General features: G+C 39.2%; 1 protein-coding gene across 7 annotated transcripts in view; it reads right to left on the bottom strand.

Annotated features, from left to right (window-relative positions):
* The window catches only part of LDB2 (LIM domain binding 2), a 380,819-nt gene that overhangs the window by 75,717 nt on the left and 277,790 nt on the right, over positions 1–27,312 (bottom strand). For all 7 annotated transcript variants that reach the window (XM_029235408.1, XM_029235409.1, XM_029235411.1 and 4 more), the window contains exon 3: positions 4,430–4,602. In XM_029235408.1, coding sequence (XP_029091241.1) covers positions 4,430–4,602 — 173 coding nt within the window. The remainder of the gene's footprint in view (positions 1–4,429; positions 4,603–27,312) is intronic.

Here is a 27,312-nt window from a genome sequence, read left to right as displayed (position 1 = left end):
TGTGTTTATGAACCATAAACCCAAGGCAGTTTACTTCTACTGGAATAGAATTTCATAAGGGGAAGGCCTGGATGGAGTTCGTCTGATGAATTACTCAATTGGAGCAGCTCTAAGGTCAAGTTAAACTGTGTTTTTTGTTTACTGTGACATAGCAAACCAGCTGAGGACTCTTCATGCAGCCAAACTGCTATGGGCCTACAAAAGGGAACATCTCAACAGCCTTGGACTCCTCCTTTCTCAGCCAAAACCAAGGAATCACCTTTATCCAAGGCATAGGATGTGCAAAAGAGGAATCCTGAGACTTGAATCTAAGTTGATCGTGTTGGGTGTTTTCTTTAAGGGAAATTAAATGACTGACTTCCTTGAACGAAAAGATGGAAGAGAATTTGGTCACTGCTAATCTTCCCCAGGTAATTCTATCCACAGCCTCCACCCAAGCCCTATGCAGTCTCTCCAACCCCTGCTCCCATCATGGAGGTTAAAGGAAACTGAAGGCTTTGTGATTTATTTTATATGCAACAACCAGCACATGGAATAGAGGCACTTAAGAAAAAAAAAAATGTATATATTCCTTGTTTGGAAATTGTAAAAAAAAAAAAAAATGGGCATAACTTATGAAGGCGAATTAATGTTTTCTCTTTTCAGAAAAATTCTGTGCATTCCTTGTAATCAATACAATTAATGTAGCTTTTATCTAAAGTTGGCCTTTTTTAAAAAAAGCTGCCTTTCACTTGGAATCCAAAATCAAAAGGGTCCCCAATTAAGAAAACATTTTCTGTTGTGCTGAATTCATGTTACCGTACTGTGAGCTCTGACATTTTGTTTCTGTGGTAACCAAAATCAGCTGATTAGTTGGCATGGCAACAGAAAAGATGTAATCCCAGCAGACACACTCTAATCAATGCCCCCAGCACAGATGGTCTCTGGAGGATCAACAAGAAAGAGGCTGGCAGGCGTTCAGCGGATCACGTGCTAGCTTGAGACTAGGCCAGGAACAAGAGAACTAAAAAAGAACATTTCTCAAACTAACCGGTAGCTTTTTAACCCTTTTCTTTCTTTGACTAATTGTAAAGCAATACTGACCATGTAGTTGTATAATAAAATGATTCTCATGTAGCTTTTATGAAATACAATGTACTTTTTAGGTGGGGGTGTTCATTTAATTTTCTTGGCCTTTATGCTTTGAACAGCATGCATGGACTAGTGCTTTTAGATTAACCGTTGCAAAAAGCTCATTGCGTTTTACTTCGAGATGCTGCATATGTAAATGCATATGTCAATAGATATATATATACATTTATTAGAGCAATACAATCATTGATATTATAGTAATTTGGTTAGAGTCAGGATAAGAGCGTAAATGTATAAATCCTGGAGTATAACGTGGTAACATGGTGTACAGGCTAAGGTAAGAATGATGAACTAACTGTCAAAGACATGAATGAGGATTCATATTGGAAAACTAGTTGGTATTTCCATGGTACTTTTCTGCAGTAGTAAATAATTTCATAATCAATAATTGAGATCAGAAAAAAACATAAACCTATGTTTACAGAAGTGATAAGGTGTCCAGCAAAGGCTATAATTATGGTTCCAGTTTGTGAGCCCCCAAAATAACCCAATATGTACCCCAGAGAGGAGTTCTTTCACTATCTGAATTCACACCCTCAAATACAATTCAAGGGGTCTTTGACTCTGAAAACCTTGGTGACTGCTCTTCTGATTATTAAGCCTTGTTTCCAGTTTGATTCGAAATTGAATACAGAAAAGAAAGGCTTCATAATGTGTGTTTAAAAACTCTAATTACATATTTATCCATAATCTATAATGTTCCTAGGATCAGGAAATTGCAAAACATGCACTATGGTCCTGAGGAATATTAAATATTACTGTTGATTAGGACTGCAGCTGAATTTTGATTCACCAAGTTGACCACATTTTCATAAAAGCAACTAAGAAATGCTGGGTCAAATGCTATTTGGAGAATTAGAGCTTATTGATATTCTAAATTAGAACAACGTGATAGTGCCTCACATAATGTGCTAAGTGATGCCATGTACTAATAGCAGGCTCCCCTTTAAAAAATTCCAAACTATTTTGCTTTGTGATACTGAAATGTCATTAGCCCCCTGTTTTCTACTAAATAGCCATATTATTTTATTACATAAAGATGACTTATTTTTAATTAATATAAGAACAAAAGAAAAATTGGAAAGATTCTTTGGGTAGTATAATAATCGCCAAGGAGCAAAAAAAAGAGGAAAAAAAAATGAATGCTTTGGAATTTTCTAAAAATAAATGTGCATAATTAGCATCTGGACGAAGTCCACACAGCTAAGCTACATTTCCCAGAAAGGGATATTTTTCACCACAGTATAGAAATATTCATTACAAGAGTTGGCAAATGTATTGCTGTGGAGTAGAGTCAGATGGGTGATCTAAATAATTAAAGCTTGAGACCAAGAGAGCTGAGTTCAGGAGATTGTCCCGTCTGGGAGGTGAGTACCATCTGAGAGGGGAGTGCTCCAGGATAGGGGAGAATGCAACAGAGGAAAGCCTTAGTTTCTTAATTTGAATGAAAAAAGCACTTTATCAAGTCATCGAAAGAACTGGATTCTTTTTGATTTAAAACCAGTCCAGAATGTACAGCACTATATCTTCGGAACAACTGACGGTGCTCATTTCTGCAAAAGTTTTGGTCTGAGAAAGAAAGAAATTGAGGAAATAGATGGAAGCGCTATTTCAACATGCATTTTTATTTTCAGCGGCTACAGGTTTCGGAAGTAGCTCCTTCATTATGGGAAAGTTTTATTTACATATCACGGATTTCTTTTTTCCCTGAAAGCATAAGGAATTGGTGTGTTTTTCTTGAATGACCTAAAAGTAACAGTAAGCCTACACAAACGATAATGAAGCAACAGGAAAAAGGCTTTCTCTGCAGTGCTCAGGCTTTGTAATGCTAGAAATGGCTCAGGTATCCACAAGGTGATGTAAATGTTTTGTATCTCCGAAAATAGGTGAGCCACAGACAGAGTAAACCATCATCTAGGTGATCATTCCTTTCCACACAGCAAAACGCTCTTTCCAGCATGGACTTTCACATGCAGTGGGGACTTTCCTCTCTGCTCAAATGTTAAAAAGGAAGAAAGGGAAAAACCCATCTCCTCTTCCACATTTAAAATGTCTATTGACAAAAATCAAGATACCATAAACTCAATGGCATTTAATGATTTGCTTTTGCATTTTATAAGCATTTCCTTTGCTTATAAGCATTTTATAAGCATTTCCTTTGGTTTTTTTACTCCCTCGTGGGCACCGGAAAGGTTAACTCGCACCAAAATCAAAGAATACTTTAAATAATAAACATTTTATAGCTACTCTTTCCGCAAAATGGTGCATAAGTAACAAACACATCTTCAGTTTTATAATTGGGCTTCTGCAATTAACCCTGATAATCCAACTTCTCTTAACTATAAAGAGAGGGTTGTCGTTTGTGTTTCAACTAAAAGAGATAGCTGCTATCGTAGATATTACAAATTAGTTTCACATTGAATCTTAGTCAAAATGCAGTGAACTAGTGTTCATTAAAATAAACTTCCGTTCGCCAGATTCTTTGACTAAATATTTATTCTTACTAATTTTTCTCCTTGGGAGAAGATATAAGGGGATTGTCTATAGTGTTCCATTTACACTTTTATGTTTTTGTGTTCCTTAAAGATTATGGCTAGCTGAGCTGTGGTTTGTTGATTTTTTTCCCCTGCTTGTTAATATTTGAATTTAGCTTTAAAAATTGTTTAATTTTAGTAACAAAACACAAATACTGACCTCACAGTAATAGGAGAGTGTTCTTTTAGTTGTAGAAGACCCTTTGTATAAAAACCAAAATTCTATGTAATATACAACGTCATGGACTATAGTGAACAATACCTAGTATCTTTCAAGTATTATATATTTGAAAGATACTAAGAGAGTGGATCTTAAAAGTCTTCATCACCAGATCTGTAACTATGTGTAGTGATGGATGTTAACTAAACGTACTGTAGTAATCATCTCACAATATATACATACATCGAATCATTATTTCGTATACTTAAAACTAATACTATTAAATGTCAATTATATCTCAATTTTTAAAAAACACCAAAATTCTAATTTAGCAGCCTAAGTTTGATAGGCAGCCAAAACTCTCTTCTCTTAGTCTTGAGGGTCTATCATGTTTGACTTGCCTGGGATCTGTATCACATGCACACACCTTAGAACAGGGTTCACCATAGGGTCTTGCCATGTTACAAACAAAAACGATGACCTCACAGTGCTGAAAGCGTCTGAGATGTGAGAAGTCAGGTTAAAGTTCCAGAAGACAACCATAATTACTATGCTTCAATGCACCCAAAGAAGAACAAGGCTCGTTGCCGAGCCCGCCCTGTACCTTGGTAAACATGGGCTTCCCGTGCTGGGTGACCATCGCACACTGGTCGCAGTCCACCGTGATGGATGAGTTGTGGTAGGATTCTTTCGAGTGTTTGAGAATGTAATACAGGTCAGTCACTCCTCCTTCAAACACAGTGCTAAAGTAACGGGGGATGAGGGTCCTGCCGATAGCTGGGAGAGAAACAACAGAGAAATAAACCATTAACAAGAATATCCAGATGGTCTCATATGCCCCACACCATTGCCAGACTTCCAACTGGATACAAATCATACCAGGAGGCAAATTTCTCTTTATTACCTACCATGTTCCTTCTGGGTTACAGTTAATAAAATAAAATCCCTAATATTCAGGAAAAATGTATACAGTCATCTTTCCAGATCCAGTGTCCATCAAAAGTCAGTAATGTAAGAGTTAATACTTTAAACATAAGGGGGGCAAATGTACTGACTACTTTGGACCTCGTGTGTATTCTCTAAGTTAAAATATTTTCAAAAAATAAAACATATCCAATTCACCTGGATTTTTCAATGGATTGTTTGCAGACCAGTTACCCAATCATGTTTTATTATTGGTAGTAGTAGTCATAATGATATAAATTTTGATAATGTAATGCTTTGCGGTATGTGGAGTATTTTGGCCTTCACTCATTGGATCTTTAGCACAACCCCAAGAGAATTGGGGACTGAGACCCAAAAAGGTTATTACAAAAGAAAAAGTTTTTAGGAATGTTTCAAAGTCACATGATTTATAAGTAGATAACTGGGGTCTCTAACTTCAAATCTGCAAACACCCAACCACTAAAACACTTTCCAACACTATGTCTCAAATTGCTTTAATGAAGGGAAATCTTTAAAAAGTGATCTGTATCTGTATGTACAAAGAGATCCATACCTATGTAAGTGCTGATTACTCTCTCCGCTTCTGGAGCTGAATAAAATATCTTTCCAGAATAAAAGGGCCATTTTCAGAGAACTTGATACCTTCCACTTGGTCTAAATTGGTCTCTTTCATTCCACGTGTCCTGTCCTGCCCCATTTTAGTTTGAGCGATTGGTAAGTAGCTGGGTCCCTCTGATATATGACGCTTAGAAACAGCTAACAAGCCCATGCTTTAGCAGAGATTTTAAATCCTCTTACACTGAAAATCCCAACTCATAATATCAGGAATTTTGCCTATGTGCAGATTTTGAGGCAAAGTACTAAAGCACTCTCAAGCGATTGAAGGTTTTTAATAAATCTCTTACGTTCACTATATCAGGCTTCCTGAAAGACAAAAATAATACTGAAGATAAATAAATTACGCAAGAGAGCTTTAGTAGGAAAAACCATGCAATTTTCACTTGAATGTTTAAAAATATTTAATTTCATTTTAAAAGCATCAGTATTTATCCATTGTATGGATCTATATCTCTTTTGTACATGGATTTTCAAAAAAAAAAAAAACTATAAAAAGAATACCCTGCCAAACTGTTTTCTGAAGTGATCTCTAAAGAATCCCGATGTGGATGACTAATCTCTGAATAATTTATATAGTTGTTATTGCTTCATATTTACTGCAGTGAAATCAATCAACAAGTGTGTGCTAAATATTCCAGGATCTTTGGCAATTTCAGCCTAAATAATCCTTATACATACATTTTCTAAACACTGTCTAATCCCCAACAGTGCATGTTTATTTGTTAAATATAAAATTCAGATAAGAGTAATCTGAGTCCATCATATCCTTAAACATATGCATAGCTGATATATTATAAAGAAAACTTTGTTAATGCAAAAAACCTTATTGTACTTTGCTAAACAGCTAAAATTAACTAAATGCATTTCAAATATTCTAACTTAAAACTAATTACCATAAATCAGCTCTAGTAATTTGACATTTTGGGATCTATACTGTGGAAAATAAACACAAACCATAAAAATATACACATAGGGTGAAAATATTTTACTACAATATCCAAGGAATTGTCACATTAAAAAGGTTATTGCAAATAAACATCATTGGATTAGCCTACATTATAGTTTATTCATGAATCCTGCACAATTTAATTTCTTTTTAGTAGTGTTTGCTCTATGATATCATTATTTTCATTCATAGTTTAAGAAAAGTCAAATGGGAAAAAAGTTGGTTAATTCCTTAACTTTAAATTTTTAATCATGTCTCCAACTCCAGGAAATGTACAAGCTGTATAGTCAATAGACGTAGAGGGAAATTCAGCTTTGCTTCATGGAATACTTTCAAGCACTGAGGGAAATGATTGTTATGGATACCTGAGGTTTGTTTTCAGTCCTGTTTCCTTTGTGGGACTGCCTGTACCATTTTTTTGGAAACGGATGGTCTTACTTGGACCATCACTCACAAAGCTCTGTTATCCAATGTGGTAGACTGCTACTCTGATGGCCCCAACCAGCCACAACAATGGAATTCATGATCTGTGTATGTAGTCTCCTCTTTTCAAATCTGGACTGAGCCCTGTGATCTGCTTTAATTAACAGAATGTAGTGCAAGTGACCTTGTGTCTATTGGGGCCAAAACTTAAGAAGGCCTAGAAGCTTCCACTTTGTGCTTGGGGGAAAACCCCGCTGCTATGTACAAAGTACAGCTATTCTAAAACTGCCATCCTGTGAGACGCCCAACCTAGCCATGTGGAGCAGCCACATGAAGGGGAACTGTGTTTTGCAGACAGTAACCCCAGCTGAGCATCCAGCCAACAGCCAGCACCAGCTTGCATGAGTGAAGCCATTTTGGAAGTGGATCCTTGAGCCCCAAATGAGTTGCCTCAAGCTGGTTTCACACAGATCAGAAATGAGCTGCCTTCCACAGACTTTGCCCAAATTGCAGAATCATGAGTAAATAAAAGAAATGTTTGTATTTTAAGCCAATAAGTCTTGGGGCATTTTTAAGTGTAGCGATGGATAACCATAGCACACTTTCAACCTCCTACGCTACAGAGATGGGCAAATTAGAATCCTTTCCTGAAAGAAAGAGGACAGTTTTGCCACTAAAAGCATGTGAATTGTAGAAGTGCTGAAGCTTGCATATAGAGGGAAGCTGATCAGAGAGACCAAGAGTCTTTGTAGACTGATTTGGGCCTTGTCTTAGCTGGGAGTGAAGCCAACTCAATCCCTTGGAGGTCCCACTTATGAGAGATATACCATCCCCCTCCATTTTTTGCTTGAGTGTCTGTTAGCTTTCTGTGATTTGCAAACAGAAGAATCCTGATTAATGTTGTCCTGTTCCAGCATGGAATGGAGGCGTGAACACACATAAAATAAGGAGGAAGTGATGAGAGAAAGGTGTTGTCAGAGACTATTAGTTTTTTATTGTTGCTGTAACAAATTACTACAAACTTAGTGGCTTAAAATCTACCTATCATCTATCTATCTATCTATCTATCATCTATCATCTATCATCTATCATTTATTTGCCTTATAGTTTGACAATCTGACATGGGTCTTGCTGGGCCAAAATCAAGGTGTCAGCAGGGTTGCATTTCTCTGTACAGGCTCAATTTCCTTGCTTTTCTAGCACCTACAGGCTCTCTCTACTCCTTTGCTGTGACCCCCTCCTCCATCTTCAAAGTCAGCAATGGTGGATGGAATCCTCATGGCCTCACTTTCACTTCCTCTTCTGCCTCCCTTTTCAGCTTTTAAGGACCCTTGTGATTGTACCGGGCCCACCCAAATAATCCAAGATAATCTCCCAACTCAAGGTCTTTCATTTAATTGGATCTGCAAAGTTCCTTTTGCCATGTAAGGTAACATATTCATAGGTACCAGGGATTCAGGCTGGACATCTCTGGGAGGCTATTATTCTGTCTACCATGAAGATTATCTCTAAAGAGCTTCTGTTCTGCAAGGGAGTATAGTCAAAAATACAACACACACACACACACACACACACACACACACACACGGTGCAACATATAGATAATGTACAGTGAATGGGACAACCAACCAAAAAAAAAAAAAATTGCATGTGCTTGAGGAAATCCCTCTAGCTCATTCACTGATCTCTTCTATAAACATTCACTGAACCCAGAGTAGGTGTAAAGCTCTTTGGCAAGTGCTGGAAACACAAAGATAGATTTTTGTCCTTGTCTTTATACCTCATTTCTAATAACAAAATATCTAAGTATTTATAATGCAATGTGAAAATAGTTAAAGTTAAAAATAGGTTTATGATTTTGAACTCTTTGCCATTTTCTTCTGAATCCTGAATTCGATATACAATTTTATTATTTTTGAAGCACCAAGAAGATTAAAATGTCCTTTTAATAAATTGTGCAACCACACTGCACAGCCTAATTTAAATGACTTTAAATCTGTGAACATTTCAGATTTAGACCCCATGGTCTCCTAACTCATCAGCCACACCAATTCTAGATCTATTTAAGTTTTATACTGTCACACTCATAAACTGCACCTAAGCTTTACATTTATACTTTAGTCCCTGGAACTAAAAATAATTTAAATATTGATATGTATAAATCTACACTGTGCCTCCACGAAAGGGATTGTATCTTTCAAATATACTTGAAAAGAGATTAAGATTCTAATAGATTATTAAATTGATTCTATTTTTCTAACACATTTAGGTCAGTGCTCCAAAAATTGGAAAGGGAAAGTATGGCGAGTAAGAGAGCATGGGAAGATTTTCTGTGATATTAGGTGAGTGGAATACGGTAATGTTATTTATCCATGTGCTTATGAAACAGAAAAGAAAATCACAGATTAAATTATTCAGGAGCCTGAAATGTGTATAAAGAATGTTTAAATAATGCTCTACTGTGTAGGTAAACATTATTAGTCCTGAATAGCTAACACTTTATCCTTAGCTAATTTGGGTTTTGAGCTCTGAATTCCAGTTCCTTGGGAAGTTTTTCTTTGTTGTTCTGTCTTGTCCCCAAGCACCGGCACCGCTCCCCAGAAGTTCTTGCATAGGGCTGATGGCGCTATGGAGGCAGGATCTAGCTTCTATCTTTTCTTGTAGGTGTTACTTGTAGACATTAAGGTATCTACAGGATACTTGTAGATATTAGCTGATTTCTTCCCCCATTTAGAAACCAAATGGATTCATTGGGAACTCTTAATCACTGAGACGATATAAACTACTGTGCATCTGCCTTTTGGAGCATTTTGTCTCTATCAATAATTATGAAACTTTTTCTTAAACTCTTAAGGGTGTTTATAAGGAATTCACATGAAAGAAATTGCAAGAAGAAAATGATCATATGGGAAAATGTTCAAACTAGTAATCAAAGTACGATACATATTAAAATAATAATAAAAAGACTAAAACATAAACCTGATGAGGTTGTGGTAAAACAAGCATACTCACATACTTCTAGGGAAATCAATGTAACAATTGCTCCTTGTCTGTAGAATCTCTGGCTCTTTGGTAGTTTATTAGGTGTGACTCTAAGATCTTGGTAAATACTCTTGCCAAACTGCAGTTCTGATGTTTAGATCTTAAGCGCTCTGAAGTTCTCCAAGACCTTTGAGAAACCACTGTCCAACGTTAAGACCTTTGATTTGGGGCCATCACTTATATTCTAAATGCCTGTAATTTCATCTTTCAAAGAAAATTCACTTCAAAAAAAATGTAAGAGGTTGAGGACCCCAATTAAAATGGGGAATAAGAAGAATGCTTATAACTAACAATATATTAGTACCACTTAACTCTTGACAATTATTTAACTAAAGATTTTCTACCTCATTGGAAAGAGAAAACCATATAACCACACAACGCATTTGTGCTTTTAATTAGGCAAAGTCAATTATAATAAAACAAGTGGTAACTCTGATTTTTAAACGATTTTTCATAAACAAGATACTGGATAAACTGGCTTAGTTTTATACAGTTGTTCTAAAGCTGCAGTACCTCAGAAATCCAAAAGGAAATTCTACCACTGAAATACCACTGCATAATGAATTAAAAATTCTACTACATAATAAACACGAAGATTCATTCAACTTTAGACTTACCTGTATTCAGAAATTAGTAAACGCATTATGCTAGCATGTAAATGGAAATGCGCCTAGTAGTGAAATAAACAATATTGATGTTTTTCATTTATTATAAATAACCATTATAAATAGTCAAAACAATGGAAATAAGACGTGCTTGAACTTTGTTAGGGGTGATACAGGTTCAAGGCAGGTTCCTTTTGTCTCAATGAAGGGAAAACAAGCCAAATTCATTTTACTTCCATAAATTAACATTATTTCATTCTAACATACCTTTTTACTTCTTTTCTCAAGCAAAGCATCTGATTTAAGTATCTTCTTTCTTGCTATTTCAAAGATTCTTTCATTCAGTATATGTTTATTAAGTACCTGCTACGGGGCCTGGCTTTGTTTTAGGTGATGGAGATAAATAGCAGACAAGTGGGAAGACAGAGAATAAAGCTGGTAGTGAAGGAAGGTAGTCTAGTTTAGACTGGCTGGTCTGCAAGGCTGCAGTGGGGAGGTGTTGATGGAGCTGAGTCTGGACTGAACGGGCCATGTGAGCATCTGGCAGTGGAAAGGTCCAGGCCCAGGGACCAGCAAGGACAAAGGCCTTAAGAGAGGGATAAGCCAGAATTGAAGGTGCTTGGCGTGTCCTAGTATGAGACAGCAGGCAATGTGGAAGGACCACAGGCAAGGAGAGTGAAGTGACAGATGAGCTCAGAGAAGGAGGTGGGGTCAGATTATCTGGAGCCTTCTCGGCCACGGCAAAGGGCTGACATGTCAATCTTAGTGCAATGAGATAGCACGGGAAGGCTTCAGTCAGTGATGTGATCAGATGGACCTACTCTGTTTTTAAATGTATCATGATCTGATGAAGGTACTGTTTTTAAATGTGTCATCCATCTGTCAACATGGTTCCAAAACGCCACAAAATTTTTTGATCCTCCCAGAAATCTAATAGGTATTTTTCTTCCATTTTCTACCAAAAGACTTCTGCCACACCACCTCACATATGTGCTGGAGAAACAATGATGACTGTGATAAACCCCATCCCGCTCTTAGGGAGCTTCTGATCAAGCAATTGTTAGAGCTATTAATTCATTAATTAAGGACAAATGAGATGTGTGTCATGGTTTGTTCTTGTTTTCCACTGTTTATCCATCACCTGACACACATTTAGGACCCGTACATATTTGCCGAATGAATGGATATACGTGTTCCAAGTTCCAAGAACTTACTTGTAATCCTTACTTCATTTCCTTTCATTTAATTCAACCAGTGCCTTGGCATAATCAGATAATTTTGGATCCCGATTTTTTCAGCTCTACCACAGGGTGTTTCTCTCACTTGTGTGCCTCTCATGAGGGGCAAAGTTTCTCTATCCCTTTATCCAAAGCACTGATAATAACATTCTGCAGGTGAGGTCCACAGCCATGGCTGGACCTCTTACCATGAATCAGTACCCTCTAAGTATGAAATTGAAATCCTTTACTGACTTTCAGAATAAGTCCACGCTCTAGTTACTGATGCCTTATGGACATGGTGCAGGGTTGATGGGGAGAGAGTGAGGTGTCAGAGAAAAACCTAAGCTAAAGGATGAAAAGACATCAATCAGACACAGGGGACCAGGGGGAAGAGAGTAGTCCTGGCTCAGGGGACAGACAGCATGTGTCAAGGAGCATATGTGCGTTTCCCGTGATTTGGGCTGCTGCTTTCGTCAGATCTTAAATATTTATACCTTAGAAGAGCTTGTCTGGATGAACTACTCCATTACATAATGTTCTCTCATTCCTTCCTTATGACAGTACAATATTCTTTCAGTTATCCAAACTTTATAATGTAGCTTACATCTGGTAGATTTATTTCTGCCCTCGCTATTATTTTTATTTCAACATTTTCATAATTATACTGTTTATTCTTCAAGGTGAATCTTAAGATAATTTTGTCAAGTCCCCCCGTCCCTCCCTCCCCCACAGGAAAAATTGGAAGGAGGTTGGTTTAAATTAAATTGAATTTGCTAAAAAAGGGTTGACATCTTTAAAATACCCAATCCTCCCGTACAGGAACATGAAATGTTTGTCCATTTGTTTAAATCTTTATTTCTACCTCAAAATCATTCTGTAGCTTTCCATAGGTAAATAGCTAACAATGCTTGAATATTTTAGTTATGCTGAATGGTTAATATAATTTTTTTCATTATATTTCTATTTGGAACACTGACACTTACTTGAATGCTCCTACTATTTTAATAGTTCTTTAGAAGATTTTTTTTGAGTTTTCTAGGTGAAGAAATCCATGTATTTCCTTCTTCCAAATATATTTATACCATTAATTTCTCATCTTATTACACTAGTTAGAACAGCTCATTGAGGAAAAAAAAAGTGTTAAATAATGAGGAAAGTAGTAGGCTTTCTTTTTTTTTTCCCTAATTTTTTTGAGAATTTCCTCTAGGATTAGGAAAGTACTATATGTTGATTTGAGATCTGATCATATTACTTATTACAGAAAGAAAAACAAATTCTTTTTCTACATCTTGTTTTTATGATTTTGTCCTTTTTAATCCTGATGGATGTTTAATTTGATCAAATGCCTTCTCACTATTGAGTTGATTGTCTAAGTTCCTTTAGAAAGCTATCTATTAACATATTTTCAATTATTGAATAATTTTTGTACTCGGTATAAACCTTTCTCTTGTGCACACATATATTTTTAAATAAATTTTTGCATAAATTCAACTTATGATTTCACTAATTTCTTTAACAAATACCCATGAAAGCAGTGCTCTATGTGAGGCACTAGCCTAGCTACTAAATTAGAATGATAGAGCCAGAGAAGACCCCAGGTTAGTCCAGTGACTCCCATAGCATTTTCTAATCCCAATGGGTCTCTGAAAATCTCAAAATGCAGCTCTAGCTAGTTCCATATTTCAAAAATACTATTAAAAAAAGAATATGTTTAGCATGTTTCTCTGATTTGAGTAGGAATGAATTTAACTCATGGTGATACTGATTAGCTCCTGATTAGTGATTATGAATAACACTTAACATATGTGGGAAAAATATATTACAAAACACTAACAATTATTTAATAAATGTAATAAGGTTATTCATGATTATATTCCACATCCTCATTTTACAGCAGAAAAATCTGATGACTAGAGAAGAAAGCTGCGTAGCTACTTGGGGCCAGGATGAGGTAAAGTAGAATGATTATTGGGGTTTTTTTTTTTTTTTTTTTGCGGTACGTGGGCCTCTCACTGTTGTGGTCTCTCCCGTTGCGGAGCACAGGCTCCGGACGCACTGGCTCGGTGGCCATGGCTCACGGGCCCAGCCGCTCCGCGGCATGTGGGATCTTCCTGGATCAGGGCACGAACCCGTGTCCCCTGCATTGGCAGGCAGACTCTCAACCACTGCACCACCAGGGAAGCCCTGATTATTGTTTTTAATCAACCGATCTTTGTTTATTTCTATGCCTGAATTTAATTTTTATTAACTTTTTAATTACATAAGTAATACACATGCAAAAAATTAATACAGTACTGCTGCAGAGACTCACTAACTGTTCGCTAGATCTGATTTCTTTTTCTAGGCATAGAGTAGACCTCATTTCTTAAACTGCCTTTCAGTTGGGTGCTGCCTTGTGATGGAGTTGTAACCAATGCCCAGTGGACGTTCTCATTGTTTTCATTTTTTTTCCACCAAGCAGACATCGAGGCATATTCAACTTTCAGAAAGGACGAGTAAAATCATTCTACATGTAATTGGCAAGCTGTTTCCTACCTCTAACAGCCAGATATTGAAGACCCAGCAGAGGATTCCGTGGACCCCCACCCGTCATGGGTGGAGTAGCCAGGAGATGGGAGGAGCCTGGATTACCACCAGGAGGAGAGCTGCCACATACTGGGAAAACCCATTTGGACTTTGAGATATCGAGTTTTATTTGTTGAAGAAGCTAGGGTTAACTAATACAATTATTAGGAGTCTAAAGTTTCCCTGACAACCCTGTACCCACCAATGTCAGTGCCTTCACCCCTCCCCAGGTCACCTTTGTTATCAGTATGTTATGTAGTCTTGTAAATATTTAAGTTATACATTTATCTCCATTTGTATGTCCACATAGATAACACATATCATTTTATGTGCATGCTTTTTGTTTTGTTCTATTTGTTTTACATAAAAGTTATATAATAAATCTATCTATATGGAACTTGTCTTTTTTCACTCAATAATACATCTTTGAGTTCTAAGACTAAGACATCTAATTGATTAGATTAGATGATTAAGCATTGCTTGATTTTAATCACTGGATTGTATTCCAGAATACAGCTGTTTCACTCATTATTTAAACATTCCCTTGTTGAGGGGCATAGAGAGTGTTTTCCAACTTTTTCCAAAAGGACAGGCACTGAAAAGGGAAAAAAAGTATATTTTATTTAACTAAGTACCAGTAGTCACCTGTCACATGCTGTGATCAATTTACTCCCCCACCTGCCCTGATAGTACATGTTTTACCCACAACTTCACCAGCAATGAACAGTGTTAACTTTTGCATTTTTTGCCATTTAGATCACAAAGTATGTCCCTTACAAAGTGGCAGCCTTAAAGTATGCAAAACTTTCTCTACATGTAGATGATGAAATTAAGTAATTAATTACAGACTTCCAGCTCACGGGGGTTACTGCTCCAAGTGAACCAACCACATCTGACATTTTCAGATGGTTTGCCATTTTCTGGATCTTTTTACCCAAAACCACTTCACTTGACTAAAGGAAAAAACAAAAACAAAAACAAACTACTCCAGACTAGAGAAGCGAAAAAATTCCATTCCTTGATTTTTCAAAGGTGCCAAACATCAAGAATTCTTATGAAATTATTTCAATATGATTTATTGGGCCTTCTCAAACTCAAACCCATGGAGACACCACAAGTCATTCAATTTTGTGTTTTAATATCAGCACAATTCATCTGGGTTAAAGAAATGTTGCCTGAGAAACAGACATATGTGTGTGATTTCAAACTTAATCGAAACCAGGACTCAGCAACCTTTAGCAATGCCAAGAGATGCAAAAGAGATGATTTCCTCTCTGCAGAGACAGAGGCAAACGTGAATAAAACTGGGCCCTCTCCCAGGGCTGGATATGATACAAGACATTCCCTGTAAGGTGTTAAGTGGTCACTAAAATAGAAGCTAATAAAACATGACCCTTTAAAGTGGATTTTGAAGTCGCAGGAAAGGTTTGTAGAATTAAAATAATAAACTGGCTGTACCCACCATCCTCCCAGCTCCATTTCAACCTCACCCGCTCCCTTAGTGCTTCCGTGCTCAGCACACCTCGAAGCCTTTGCTCACGCGGCATCCTTTGCCTGGGGTATCGTAGTCCTCCCTCTTCTGTTTCATCCCAAGTCTTAGGCACCCTCAAATTTTAGCTAAAGCACCATATCCTGTGGTGGTGAATCCCTTTTTCCCTCCGAGTTTTCCACTTCTCTCCTTGGTATTCTTTTTTAAAAAAAAAAAACTTTATTGGAGTATAATTGTTTTACAGTGGTGTTAGTTTTTACAAAAGTGTTAGTTTCTGCTGTGTAACAAAGTGAATCAGCTATACATATACATATATCCCCATATCTCCTCCCTCCCGCGCCTTCCTCCCACCCTCCCCATTCCACCCCTCTAGGTGGTCACAAAGCACCGAGCTGATCTCCCTGTGCTATGCGGCTGCTTCCCACTAGCTATCTATTTTACGTTTGGTAGTGTATATATGTCCATGCCACTCTCTCGCTTTGTCACAGCTTACCCTTCCCCCTCCCCGTGTCTTCAAGTCCATTCTTTTTTTTTTTTTAGATTCCATATATATGTGTTATCATACAGTATTTGTTTTTCTCTTTCTGACTTACTTCACTCTGTATGACAGACTCTAGGTCCATCCACCTCACTACAAATAACTCAGTTTTGTTTCTTTTTATGACTGAGTAATATTCCATTGTTTATATGTGCCACATCTTCTTTATCCATTCATCTGTTGATGGACACTTAGGTTGCTTCGATGTCCTGGCTATTGTATAGAGAGCTGCAGTGAACATTGTGGTACATGACTCTTTTTGAATTATGGTTTTCTCCTCTCCTTGGTATTCTTAAAGTGATTTTAAAATTGGATGCTGCAGTGAAAGTTCATTTATTCACTTTGTGACCTTGAACAAACGATTTATGCTCTTTACACCCCACTGTCTTCATCTGTCAAATGGGAATAGAATAGTCACGAATTCAGTGAACAGGTATTAATAACATCATGCACGCAAAGTGCTTAGCACTGACTCTGCTAAGCATTTAATGCATGTCATTGCTCCCATAACACTGTGTGTGCACAGACTGTATGGCTTACACTGCAGTACTGGAATCATTCATTTTATTGTCTTTCCATCAGTGACTGTGATTCCCTGAAGGCAGGGAACATTCCTCAATCATCTCAGTATCACAGCGCATTCGTGACATAAATAGCTACTTAAGAGACATTTGGCAAATGGATGGAGGTGGACTTAGCATGTCTATTTAGACAGGCTGCCAACCCCAAACTGGTTATGTATACACATGGGTTTCTCATACAGAGGTAAAGCCACTTTCAAAACTCAGGGCTGGAGAACCAAAACCACAAGAAGAAGAAAAAAAGGTTTTAGGGTCCCATATAGGGAATTTTCATATTTGAATATTCTAGTCCAGATAATTAAGGATCAGAGGCTAGTCATTTTAACAGATTCGTTTTGGGATTAAAGTTAATTTTGAGTTTTACAAGTAAAAAAGCATCTCATCTGAGACTACTTAGTTTGAAGGGGCTGGAAGGGAAGGGAAGGGAGAAAGAAAGAAAAAGAAAGGAAGGAAGGAAGGAAGGAAGGAAGGGAGGAAGGAAGAAAGGAAGAAAGACACCATCTGCAAGTCAGCATTCCAGGGGCATTTTACAGGGAAGTAAAAATCCTTGGAAATGAGAAGCAGTAAAAGGGTCAGCTTCACATTCCACCGAAGTCCACTGGGGGCTGTGCTTCTGGCCCTTAGATTGTGTCTACAAGGAAAGGAACAGAGATTCTGACAGTGAATTCAATGTTGCATAGGCTTTCTGGCAGCAGGACTTAACAGCCCAACTGCACCTACCCAGGTCTGGTAAAACCACATGGGTGCCAGCTGTTGGAATCTGACATGCTGTGTGCAGATTTTCAGAAAAATCAGAAGATTTAGGCAAGAGAAGGCAGCTTCTGGGCATTCTGTGGGTTCTGGGATGGGTCTGAGCCTTGGTACCCAGTTACCAGCATGGGGCTAATGTCCCTCATGGGTTAAACAGCTAAAAACCCTCACTTTCTACCATTATCCAATAGCTCTTTCCCTGAAGCTGCCCATCCTCTTGCAGCGAGGGGACTGTGGCTTCACCTCCCAGGATGAAACGACACTTCTGGCCTCTGTCTGCACTCCATCACCTCCAAGAGGAGAGGTGCCATCTTACCGGGAGATGAGGGTTCCAGATGTCTCCTGGACCACAGGAGCTGGAGCAGGTCCACTGCATCTTGATGCACACAGCTCTGGCTTCTCTCTCACTCCCCTCTTTCTCCTCTGTCACTATTAAGAACTGACAAAAAGGCTCAGGGACCCTCCTGGCCTTGTTGTTCCCAGGCCTCACTAGCCCTGATCTCTTCCCTGGAGTGGGCCATGGGGTCAAGAGCGTGGACCTGGAGCGTGGACCTGGCCATGGGGTCAAGAGCGTGGAACTTGAATCCCAGCTCTGCCACTGTGTGACCTTGGACAAGTTACTTAATCACCCTGACCTTGGGTTTCTCATCTGCTAGGTGAGAAACCTGTGAGAACAGGGCCAGCCTCACAGGGATTCTGTAGAGAGCACATAAAATCCACCACAGAATGCTCTCACCTCTGGCTATTAGGCGATGAATTATTAATCATACCCTAGTTAATTTTTCTTCATAGCATTGCCCACATATTATATTTGTATATTATCTGCTCCTTCACTAGAATACAAGCTCCAAGAAGGAAGGAACTGTATCTGTTTGCTCCTGGCTATATTCTCAGAACTGAGAGCAATGTGGAACATAGAGTAGGCACTTAAATATTTATTGAATGGCTGAACTTTGCTCTTAAAGACCTTGATAATAGTTATTTTATTATTTTTTCATTGTTATTAGTGGTAGCTTTCTATATGGATTAAATAACATGGAACATACCTTGTGTTCAATACACAGTGAATAAACGCTAGAAAGAGAAAAAAGGAAGGGAGATGGAGGATGAATGGAAAGAAGGAGAGAAGGGCAGACACATTCCCAAATAACTTCTGCGTGGGAGGCAGCGAGGGGAAAGTGTGGTGAACATGAGGAGAATGGGAAGGTGGGACAGAGACACTGAAACCCTTGGCCAGGCACTCACGTGTGAGTGAGGCTTGTGGGTCTGGGAGACAAGGCCACCAGGAGAACTCGTGTTGGGTGGGAGTTACTCCGGGCTGCACAGGAGCTGCGGGATGGCTGCATCTGGGATCTAGAGGCATCTCCTGAGCTCTTTCCCAGGCTGGGGAATCAGGGATGTAACTCTCCACTGCTTGCTCAATAAAAGGTCCCCAGACCTTCCTGTAAAGTGAAGTGCTGTGCTTTATCCTCTTTCTCGCTCACTAGATGGCTAGAGAAGAATCAGCCTGGGGTAGCATGAGAGACACAGGCTGTGAAATCAGAGAGAACAGGGCCCAACCCACTTCTGTTGCTCCAGGGAGCCGCAGTTTAAGATCGTTAATGAGAATGGATCCACCTGTTCTTTTTCTCTGCAGACCCCACCCCCTCCATGTCAATACACATGTGCTATATACCTAGGTGGCTGATCATAAACTAGTTACATGGGGATAATATTACTTTCCTTCCATATGACCTTGGGGATTAACTGAAATAGAAGAAAATGACACTGAGTGTCTAGCTGAGCTCCCAGGGCACAACAGTAGACTCCACCAGGGATGGAGGGATGCAGAGTTAGGGCCTTGAATACAGCAAGTCCTCATTACTTGCTTACTGAAGGCAAGAACAAAGGCTGAAATCCAGACACCACCTCACTGTGTAAATCTTCCACCACTGACACAAAAAACAAGATGATTCTAAGCATTTTCACAAAGGAACTTGCAAGATGGCTGCTTTTGAGGACAGAGGGCTCAGGGGCTGTCCCTGCCCTACTCTCTCCCTTTCCAGCAAACTCGGGGCTAACTTCATTCACTGGTCTGCACTGCCCAACTTGTCCAAGATCCCAAAGATAAAAAACAGCACGGCACGATAATCTAGGTGCATTTCTCTTGCCTTTGTGCCATTATTTTCTCAAATCTTTGACAACTCTACATATTCTTTTTGTAGTTTACATTTGAACGACGCTGGTATGTACCTGGCTACTTTAATAGCACCTCTACAAAATTCTTCCTCACTCCGTCTCTCCTTCCCTCCGTCCCCCCCCCTCTCTTTTTTCCTTTCTCCCAAGTCTTTTGTTATCAGAATTTCACCCCCTCCCTCAGAGGGAACATTTTAACAGCATGGGTTTATGACTACCGTAAAGAAGAAAGTTTGAAAGGCAAAGCTGGAGCCGTGATCCCCAGCTTTATAACAAACTCCTGTCAAAACATAAACCACAGCCAGACACGAGCCATGGCGACAGAATGCAAGATCGTAAAGATGATAGAGATCAGACAGGACAGGCACTTTATAGAGACAAACACCTTCCTTGCAAACAGGGTGAGTGTAACACTGAAAAACACTTCCCAGAAAAAAAAATGGCCCGAAGAAATAAGGACAAAAACATAAAATTCAAATGACAGCCCAGCCCAAGGAGATAAACCCAAGGGAGACAAAGAATCCAATTTTACTAAATCAAACCGACATCTCTTCCTGACTTTAATTGACCTTAGTAAGCTGGGTCCTGAACAAACATAAAATTAAGAAGTGGGTAGCATCCAGTGGAGAAATGGACCATCAGTGTATAGATGTTTGAAGTTCCACTTTCTCAGGACTTTCTTGGTTCTGTATAGAAAGGTGAAATCATCCATTCCACTGGTGGCAACCATCATGAGGTCAGGGATTCTGTGTTCCTGAGAGTACCACATGGAAGGTTCCAGATCTGAGGTCTGGCTCCTGCAATATGTCAGAACATCAATTCAGGTTTCTATGGTGCTGTCATCATTGGAAAGAAATAAGCACAGGAAGAGGGAAGTGAAGCTAATGGATGCAGCTTATCAGGGTGCCAAGGAAAGCCTGGTCTTCTGTTAAACTGGAAGCATTACAAATGGAGAAAGTACCACACTGATCTCTACTCACAGGAGTCTCTTAGTTACCAAGGGTGGTATGTTTTGAAAAATCTCCCCATAGACTCTGGCTTCCGTTTGCTGGCCATTCTTGCTGACTCTTCTTCCTTCCTTTGTATTTTTCTGGGTAACTCTTTATCTTCCTTTTTTTTAATTTCTGCGGCACGCGGGCCTCTCAATGTTGTGGCCTCTCCCGCTGCGGAGCACAGGCTCTTTCTCTTCTTTAGCTCCCAACTTGAGAACTACTTCTTCTGGGACGTCCTCTCTAATTTCCATAGGCTAAGCTGGTCTGGTGTATCTCCTGCAAATTCTCTTGACAACCTACCCTTCTCTCTCATAGGATTTATCACATTATAGTTGTTCTCAAACAGACTACAACTTGAGGAGCATGTTGAGATAAAGATTCCCAAGCCTCACCTCCAAAAGCATCTGTTTCAGCAGGACTGGCCAGGGTCTGACTTTTTTTTTTTTTTTTTATAATTAGTTTTTTTTTTTTTTTTTTTTTTTTTTGCGGTACGCGGGCCTCTCACTGTTGTGGCCTCTCCCGTTGCGGAGCACAGGCTCCGGACGCGCAGGTCCAGTGGCCATGGCTCACGGGCCCAGCCGCTCCACGGCGTGTGGGATCTTCTCGGACCAGGGCACGAACCCGTGTCCCCTGCATCGACAGGCTCCACGGCGTGTGGGATCTTCTCGAACACGAACCCGTGTCCCCTGCATCGACAGGCAGACTCTCAACCACTGCGCCACCAGGGAAGCCCCAGGGTCTGACTTTTTAACAAGTATCCCAGGTGCTTTGGTTGTAGATAATCCCTAGATCATATTCCAAGACTAATTTATTTGAATTGTCTCTGTGTCTTTTTAGAATGTAGGTTCCATGAGAACAGAAACCATATCTGCCTAGTTTCACAGTAGGACTGATCCCAGCACTCAGAACCCAATAACAGCCACCCCCTACCCTCTCTCTCTCTCTCTCTCTCTCTCTATATATATGTGTGTGTGTGTGTGTGTGTGTGTGTGTATGTATGTAGGCATGTAGATGGCTGTGTATCTATGTATGTATATGTATACCTGTATATGTACATATGTACACACACATATAGTCATTAAGTGAATGTGACATGGAGTTCTGTTTGGTAGATTAGAGTCTGCTTTTCTCGACATAGATGAGAATGATCACGGCATGGAGTACTGGGACGCAGCATCTCATAGCTTCCGGTTGTTATCACCAATTTCCTCCATGAGGGGTTGCCAAGAGAATGGATAGGATTCTCAGAAAGTAAAAGCAAAAGCAAAAACTTCCACTTACTGGCAACTAGGTAACAGCTGACCACCTCTATCCTGCCGGAAGCTCCACTAGGCTAACCCTGCTGGTTATTCCTGGGTGCAGACACTGATCAAGGGAACTTCATACAACCAGGCGGGAGCCTCCCCTGGTGGCACTTCTGCTGAGAGGACAAATACTTCAGTTTCAAACAACCGAGACTGTGGTGGGGCCGTGTGTCGAGGTAATTCTGGGAAACAGATTTGAAAGGTGGCGTCTCTTTTCTAACATTCCCAAACTGTTATAATTCTAAGACTCCCCACACTCCACTTGACATGTTAAAATACAGTTGAGTGCCGAGCTCCACCCAAGGTTCATTATAGTGGGGACTCTGCAGGATGACCTGGTTGGAGATGAGGGATTTGCAGTAATCCAAGAAAGTAATTCCCAGAGCCAACAGGCCGTCGTAAGCATGTGTGAATTGATAACCTGAGTGATCATTCGTGCAATTTCAGGCTGTGGTGATACGAACAATATCTCGCTAGTGGATAATACCAGTTGTCAAGCATATGTTTTATAACCCCCAGAACTCCCTCTTGTTTTTGCAAGATGCTGGTGGATATCTTTGATTTTTTTTTTTTCCTGGCTGCATAAGACTTTGGAAAGGTTTGATTCTTTTTTTTCCTTCTTTGACCAGAGAAGTTAATAGTAGAGAAAATTTAAAAAGAAAAAAAAGTGAAGAAAGCAAATACAAATTATGAATAACCATTTAATCAGCCCTTTAAACACCACTGAAAACAGTTTAAATTCATATTTTAATATCTGTAGCCAATGCGAGGAGAATCTTGCATACGTCAGAGGCATGCTTTCTCTGCCTGAAGGATTATGAGGGTTGGGATATGATTGTCTGCTACATCTCTTAGCCTCTGGGTGTCTCAAAGTTCTGTTAGGAAACAGACCATATCTATTCACCGCTACATCTTGAATGTCCAACAGCACTTGGCACAGTTACTAAATAATTGATGTATCCGTTCATCACATTGGGTCTTTAACAGTTGGAAGACAGGAGCTGATCAGGTAGACTGGGATTAGAAGCCAAACCAGGAAGATATGATCCAGAAAAAGGGATGAGCCTGTGTGGAAGGGGCAGGTGAGAGGAATCAGGCAAGAAGGAAGGAAGTTCTGAGTTGGAATTAAAAGAAGGTGAATTGGATGGAGAAACCAATAGCTGCCCAAGACAGATACAAAAACACAGGCAGGGAATAAATAGGTAAGGAGCACATTCTGGAAAGAAACAGAGAACTGATATTGCCAGGCAGTGTTATAGACTCTTGAGAGTTCTTCCTTGTGGAGGAATTCCCATCAAGGTGATATTCCTCACTTCTCTCTGCCTCTTTGTTCAATCCACCTGGGGGAAGCAGGGACTTGAGAAATCTTATCGGAGAGTTTAAAGTGTAGAAGGAGTAATTGGGCATCCCTAGCCCCACCCCTTCCTCTTCCTTTTCTTGGATACAAGCTCTACAGGGATTGCGTGTTCTGCTCAGTTTCCCCAGTGAGACATGACAAGCAATGCTGGTGATCGGGTGGGTAAGTCTACTTGTTCTTGGATTTAATATTAGGAAAGCCATTTGCCTGTAGATATAAGGCATGTTCTCCAAAGAGTGTTTGTACCAGAAATACAGAGTTTTCTACATCTGACATCTCCTTTGTCTTACTTCTCAATTGGTTTAGAACTATAAGTGTTAAAAAATGTGTCATTTATTGGAATCTCAATTCACCGGACAAATAGTTGGCAGGTAGCAAACAAATTTCAACCCAATTCAATTTTACAAATGCTTTTCACACACCTACTATGTGTACAGTCCCATGTTACCTTTCAGAGTAATTACAGCAGTAACCAAGACAAGATTTCAGGCCAGGGTACTATACAACATTCTAGTCTCAAGACAGAGGAGCAGGTCTCTGATGTCATGACAACTGATTTAATGGCAAAAGCCATTGCCCAGTGCCTGGGTTTAGATATTCAAACTTTAGTTGACCTGGGCTTCTGCAGTCCCAAGTGCATCTTGAAACGTGAGCTCCTTGAAAGCAAGAACTCTGCGTTAGTCTTTGTCTTGGTCCCCATGTCTAGAACACGGCTTAGCATAGAGCATCATAATGGCATGGTTGACTAGATGGCTGCATGGATGAGTGCTGCTGGATATGGAAAGATGTGTGTTGGGAAGAAGGTAATCAATCACCTCCACCTCAAGTGATCATAATGGCAAGCCAGAGAGCATTTGAGCTCTCCTAACAATTACACTCCAAAATAAATCATGTAAATTTAGAATATGTTTTCAAAAATACTATCGTGGGGACCTTTCCTAGACAAATAACCATGTTTCAACAGTATAGGTGAAGATGCTTTGAAATAAAGATGACAGCTGATAGGTAAGTGGATAAGAAATCTATACAAAGAGCTCCTGCCTCTTCCTTCCAAAGACTTTCCTTCCTTGAGTCTTTTCTTCTGGTCAGACAGTCAGGAATAATCAGTGGGACAATGACAGCTGCTTTTTTGATGGGGAAGGCTACTTTGATTTTCTAAATGACTGAGTCAGGTACCAGTTGGAGAACCAACAGTGAATGCTTCTTGAAATTCAGAGAAACCACAGACTGGATTATATACTTCAAGGGGAATAAATAAAGAGAAAAAACAAAAACTATAAATGTCTGGCACACAGGAAGCCTTCGATATCTCTTGGTTGAATGACATAAATGAAGTAGACACATGCTTAAAAAAAAGAAAGCCCAGACAGGTACAAACCACAAATCACTGAGATGAAGCAGTGGTTCAAGTTACAGGCAATAGCTTTGGTATAATTTCCCCTCCACACCCAAAGTCCCTTGAGTCTTCAGGAGGCCTTGGGGATTAAAGACAAGGTGTCAAGAAGAACAATAGCTGTTGGCTAACTTCATATGGCAGTTTTAAATGAAAACTTTAGAGTTCAGCAGACAAGTTACTAAGGGTTTTGAGCCTTGGGACAGATCTGGATTTAAATATTTCCCAGCTTTAAATTTCTATGACAGTTTTTGGTAACAGCCCAGTAGTGCTTAATTTTCTCTGTTAATATTCGTATCAAACCACTGAGGAACTAAGAAGGAACTTTATGGATCTGGTGTGGGGTGAAAGCATGTGTCCCTTCAAATCTCTATGTGCAAAAGAGTCATTCATATAATTTTTGAGACTCAATCAAAACCTCTACAAAAACAATGTCATAAAAAAGCTATTGTCCCAGGACTGTGATCTTGTGTAATGGTCTAAATTCTGGTGTAATGGTCTAAATTCTGAAGTCCATCAGATTTAACACAATCTACCAATGTTCCATTTCTGTTTATTTTTCTGTACCTACCTCTGGACACTTTTAACCAAAGATTACCTCAAAGATTATCACTGTTGCATGCCAAAGGCAAACCTATGACTAGGATGTAAGTTCCAAGAGGGAGGACCTTTGTCTTTTTGTTCATTTCTGTTTCTCCAGCACCCAGCCTACTTCCTGGCACGGAGCAGGGACTCAATAAATATTTGTTGAATAAATAAATAAATGATGACTGCTATGAATTTAGCAAAAATAACATTCGTGGAGAGTAACTGGAGGAAAGCAAGGGGGAAAAAACATGCCAAATAATAAAAAGGACAAAATGTTCTGCAAAGAAATGCCATCTTATTACTTTAAACATGCTTTTTGAAATCAATGGCTATCAAGTGCTACCAATTTAAGTGATACTTGGAGATACTTGAATAGATCAGTATGGCTACATTTATAATTATCATGTGGCATATATGCCTAGAAGTGGCTTAAAGTACTTGATATATATGTATATATATATATATATATATATATATATATATATATATATATTTTATGAGCATTTAACACCCCCATCCCCTCTACCACCACCAGACTTTCCTTTGTTCACTTGTGAAGCAAACTGTTTTTGGTCCCATGGAGAAAAGAATTTCATACTAAATCAAATTACCATGATCCCAAATTTGAGGTGTTCTAATATAAGAGATTATATTGCAGCTGGTAATGTGACAGTAGTAAAAACCTTCCACTGTTGTTATCCGCACCCTTTCTGCCAGTTTTAGCTTCACAAAGGTACCAATACTACTGCTACCAAGAATGATGTTAATAGCTAACTAAATTTAAGTTCTTATCACGTGCCAGTCATTGGATTAAGTTTTTTTAAAAAATTGTACTATCTCCTCTAATACTCTCAATGACTTTACACAGTAGACACTGCTATTATCCCAATGTTATAGATAAAGGGACCAAGGCTCAGACAGATAGAGTTCATGTATCTAGAATGTCTGACTCCAAAATTAATCAATCAATAATACATCTTGTGCCATCTCTTTTATTGTGTAGGACAGTTATGTGTCCCTCACATTTTTATTTAATTTTATGCACAAATGAATTCCGCAACACACCCAGCATGGGGTCATCCACATAATAGATGAACAATGAATATTTTGCTAGATTGATGCCATCATGTGAATAAAGCCTACAAAAGTGCAATTGGCTATTTTAAAAATATTAAATAATTTATTTCTTTGGATAGCATCTCAAAGAGAATACAATAGTATCTGCTGGGGATGGTTTAAATCTACAGGGACCTTAAAGATCATCTAGTTTAACCATATGCCAAAAAGTATCTGCCAAGTTCAACAGTCTTTGAAATCTTTCAATGGCTCCCTCCAGTTGTCTTCAAGGTGAAGTCCAGACGCTTTAATATGGCTTTCAAGGATCTTTCATGACGTGGCCCCTGCTTATCTCTTTGCTCTCGTTTCTTACTACTTCCCTGCATCTCTGTTTCTCCTCAGCCTCTCCTGCCTCTCTCCTGTCCCTACCATCCAGCCCATGTCACAAAAAGGCACACAGTCTTGGCTCTAACAGAACTTTTTACTGCTCCTCTAAATCTGACAACTCTCCCTTGCTTCTGCACTTTAGTTCATGAGATTCCATCTGTTTGGAATACCATTACCTTCCTCTGGTTAATTACTTCTTTAAAAACCACCTCCAGGACATTTGGAGAACGTGTCTTTTAGCAATGCTTCTGCCATTTCTTCTACTCTCCAGTAATAGAGCACATCTCACATTGGACTGAACAGTTTACTTGGTCCCCACCTGATCATAAGCTCTTTGAAGAAGAGCTACAACTGTTTCACTGCTGTATCCCCACAGTACCAGGGACGGGGCAGACTGGATATGCACTTGGTGAATGAATGAGTTAGAATGAATGAGTTAGACCCAGCAGCCAGGATTTCCGACGCTCACTGAGCTCTCATCCATGAATATGTCAGCTTATCAACTGGGGAAAA

The sequence above is a fragment of the Monodon monoceros genome, unplaced genomic scaffold (genome assembly GCF_005190385.1).
Source record: "Monodon monoceros isolate NGI ecotype Baffin Bay Population unplaced genomic scaffold, NGI_Narwhal_1 Super_Scaffold_20, whole genome shotgun sequence".
Lineage (NCBI taxonomy): Eukaryota > Metazoa > Chordata > Mammalia > Artiodactyla > Monodontidae > Monodon > Monodon monoceros.
Note: the sequence above shows the minus strand (reverse complement) of the source record. Positions and strands in the feature narration are given on the sequence as shown.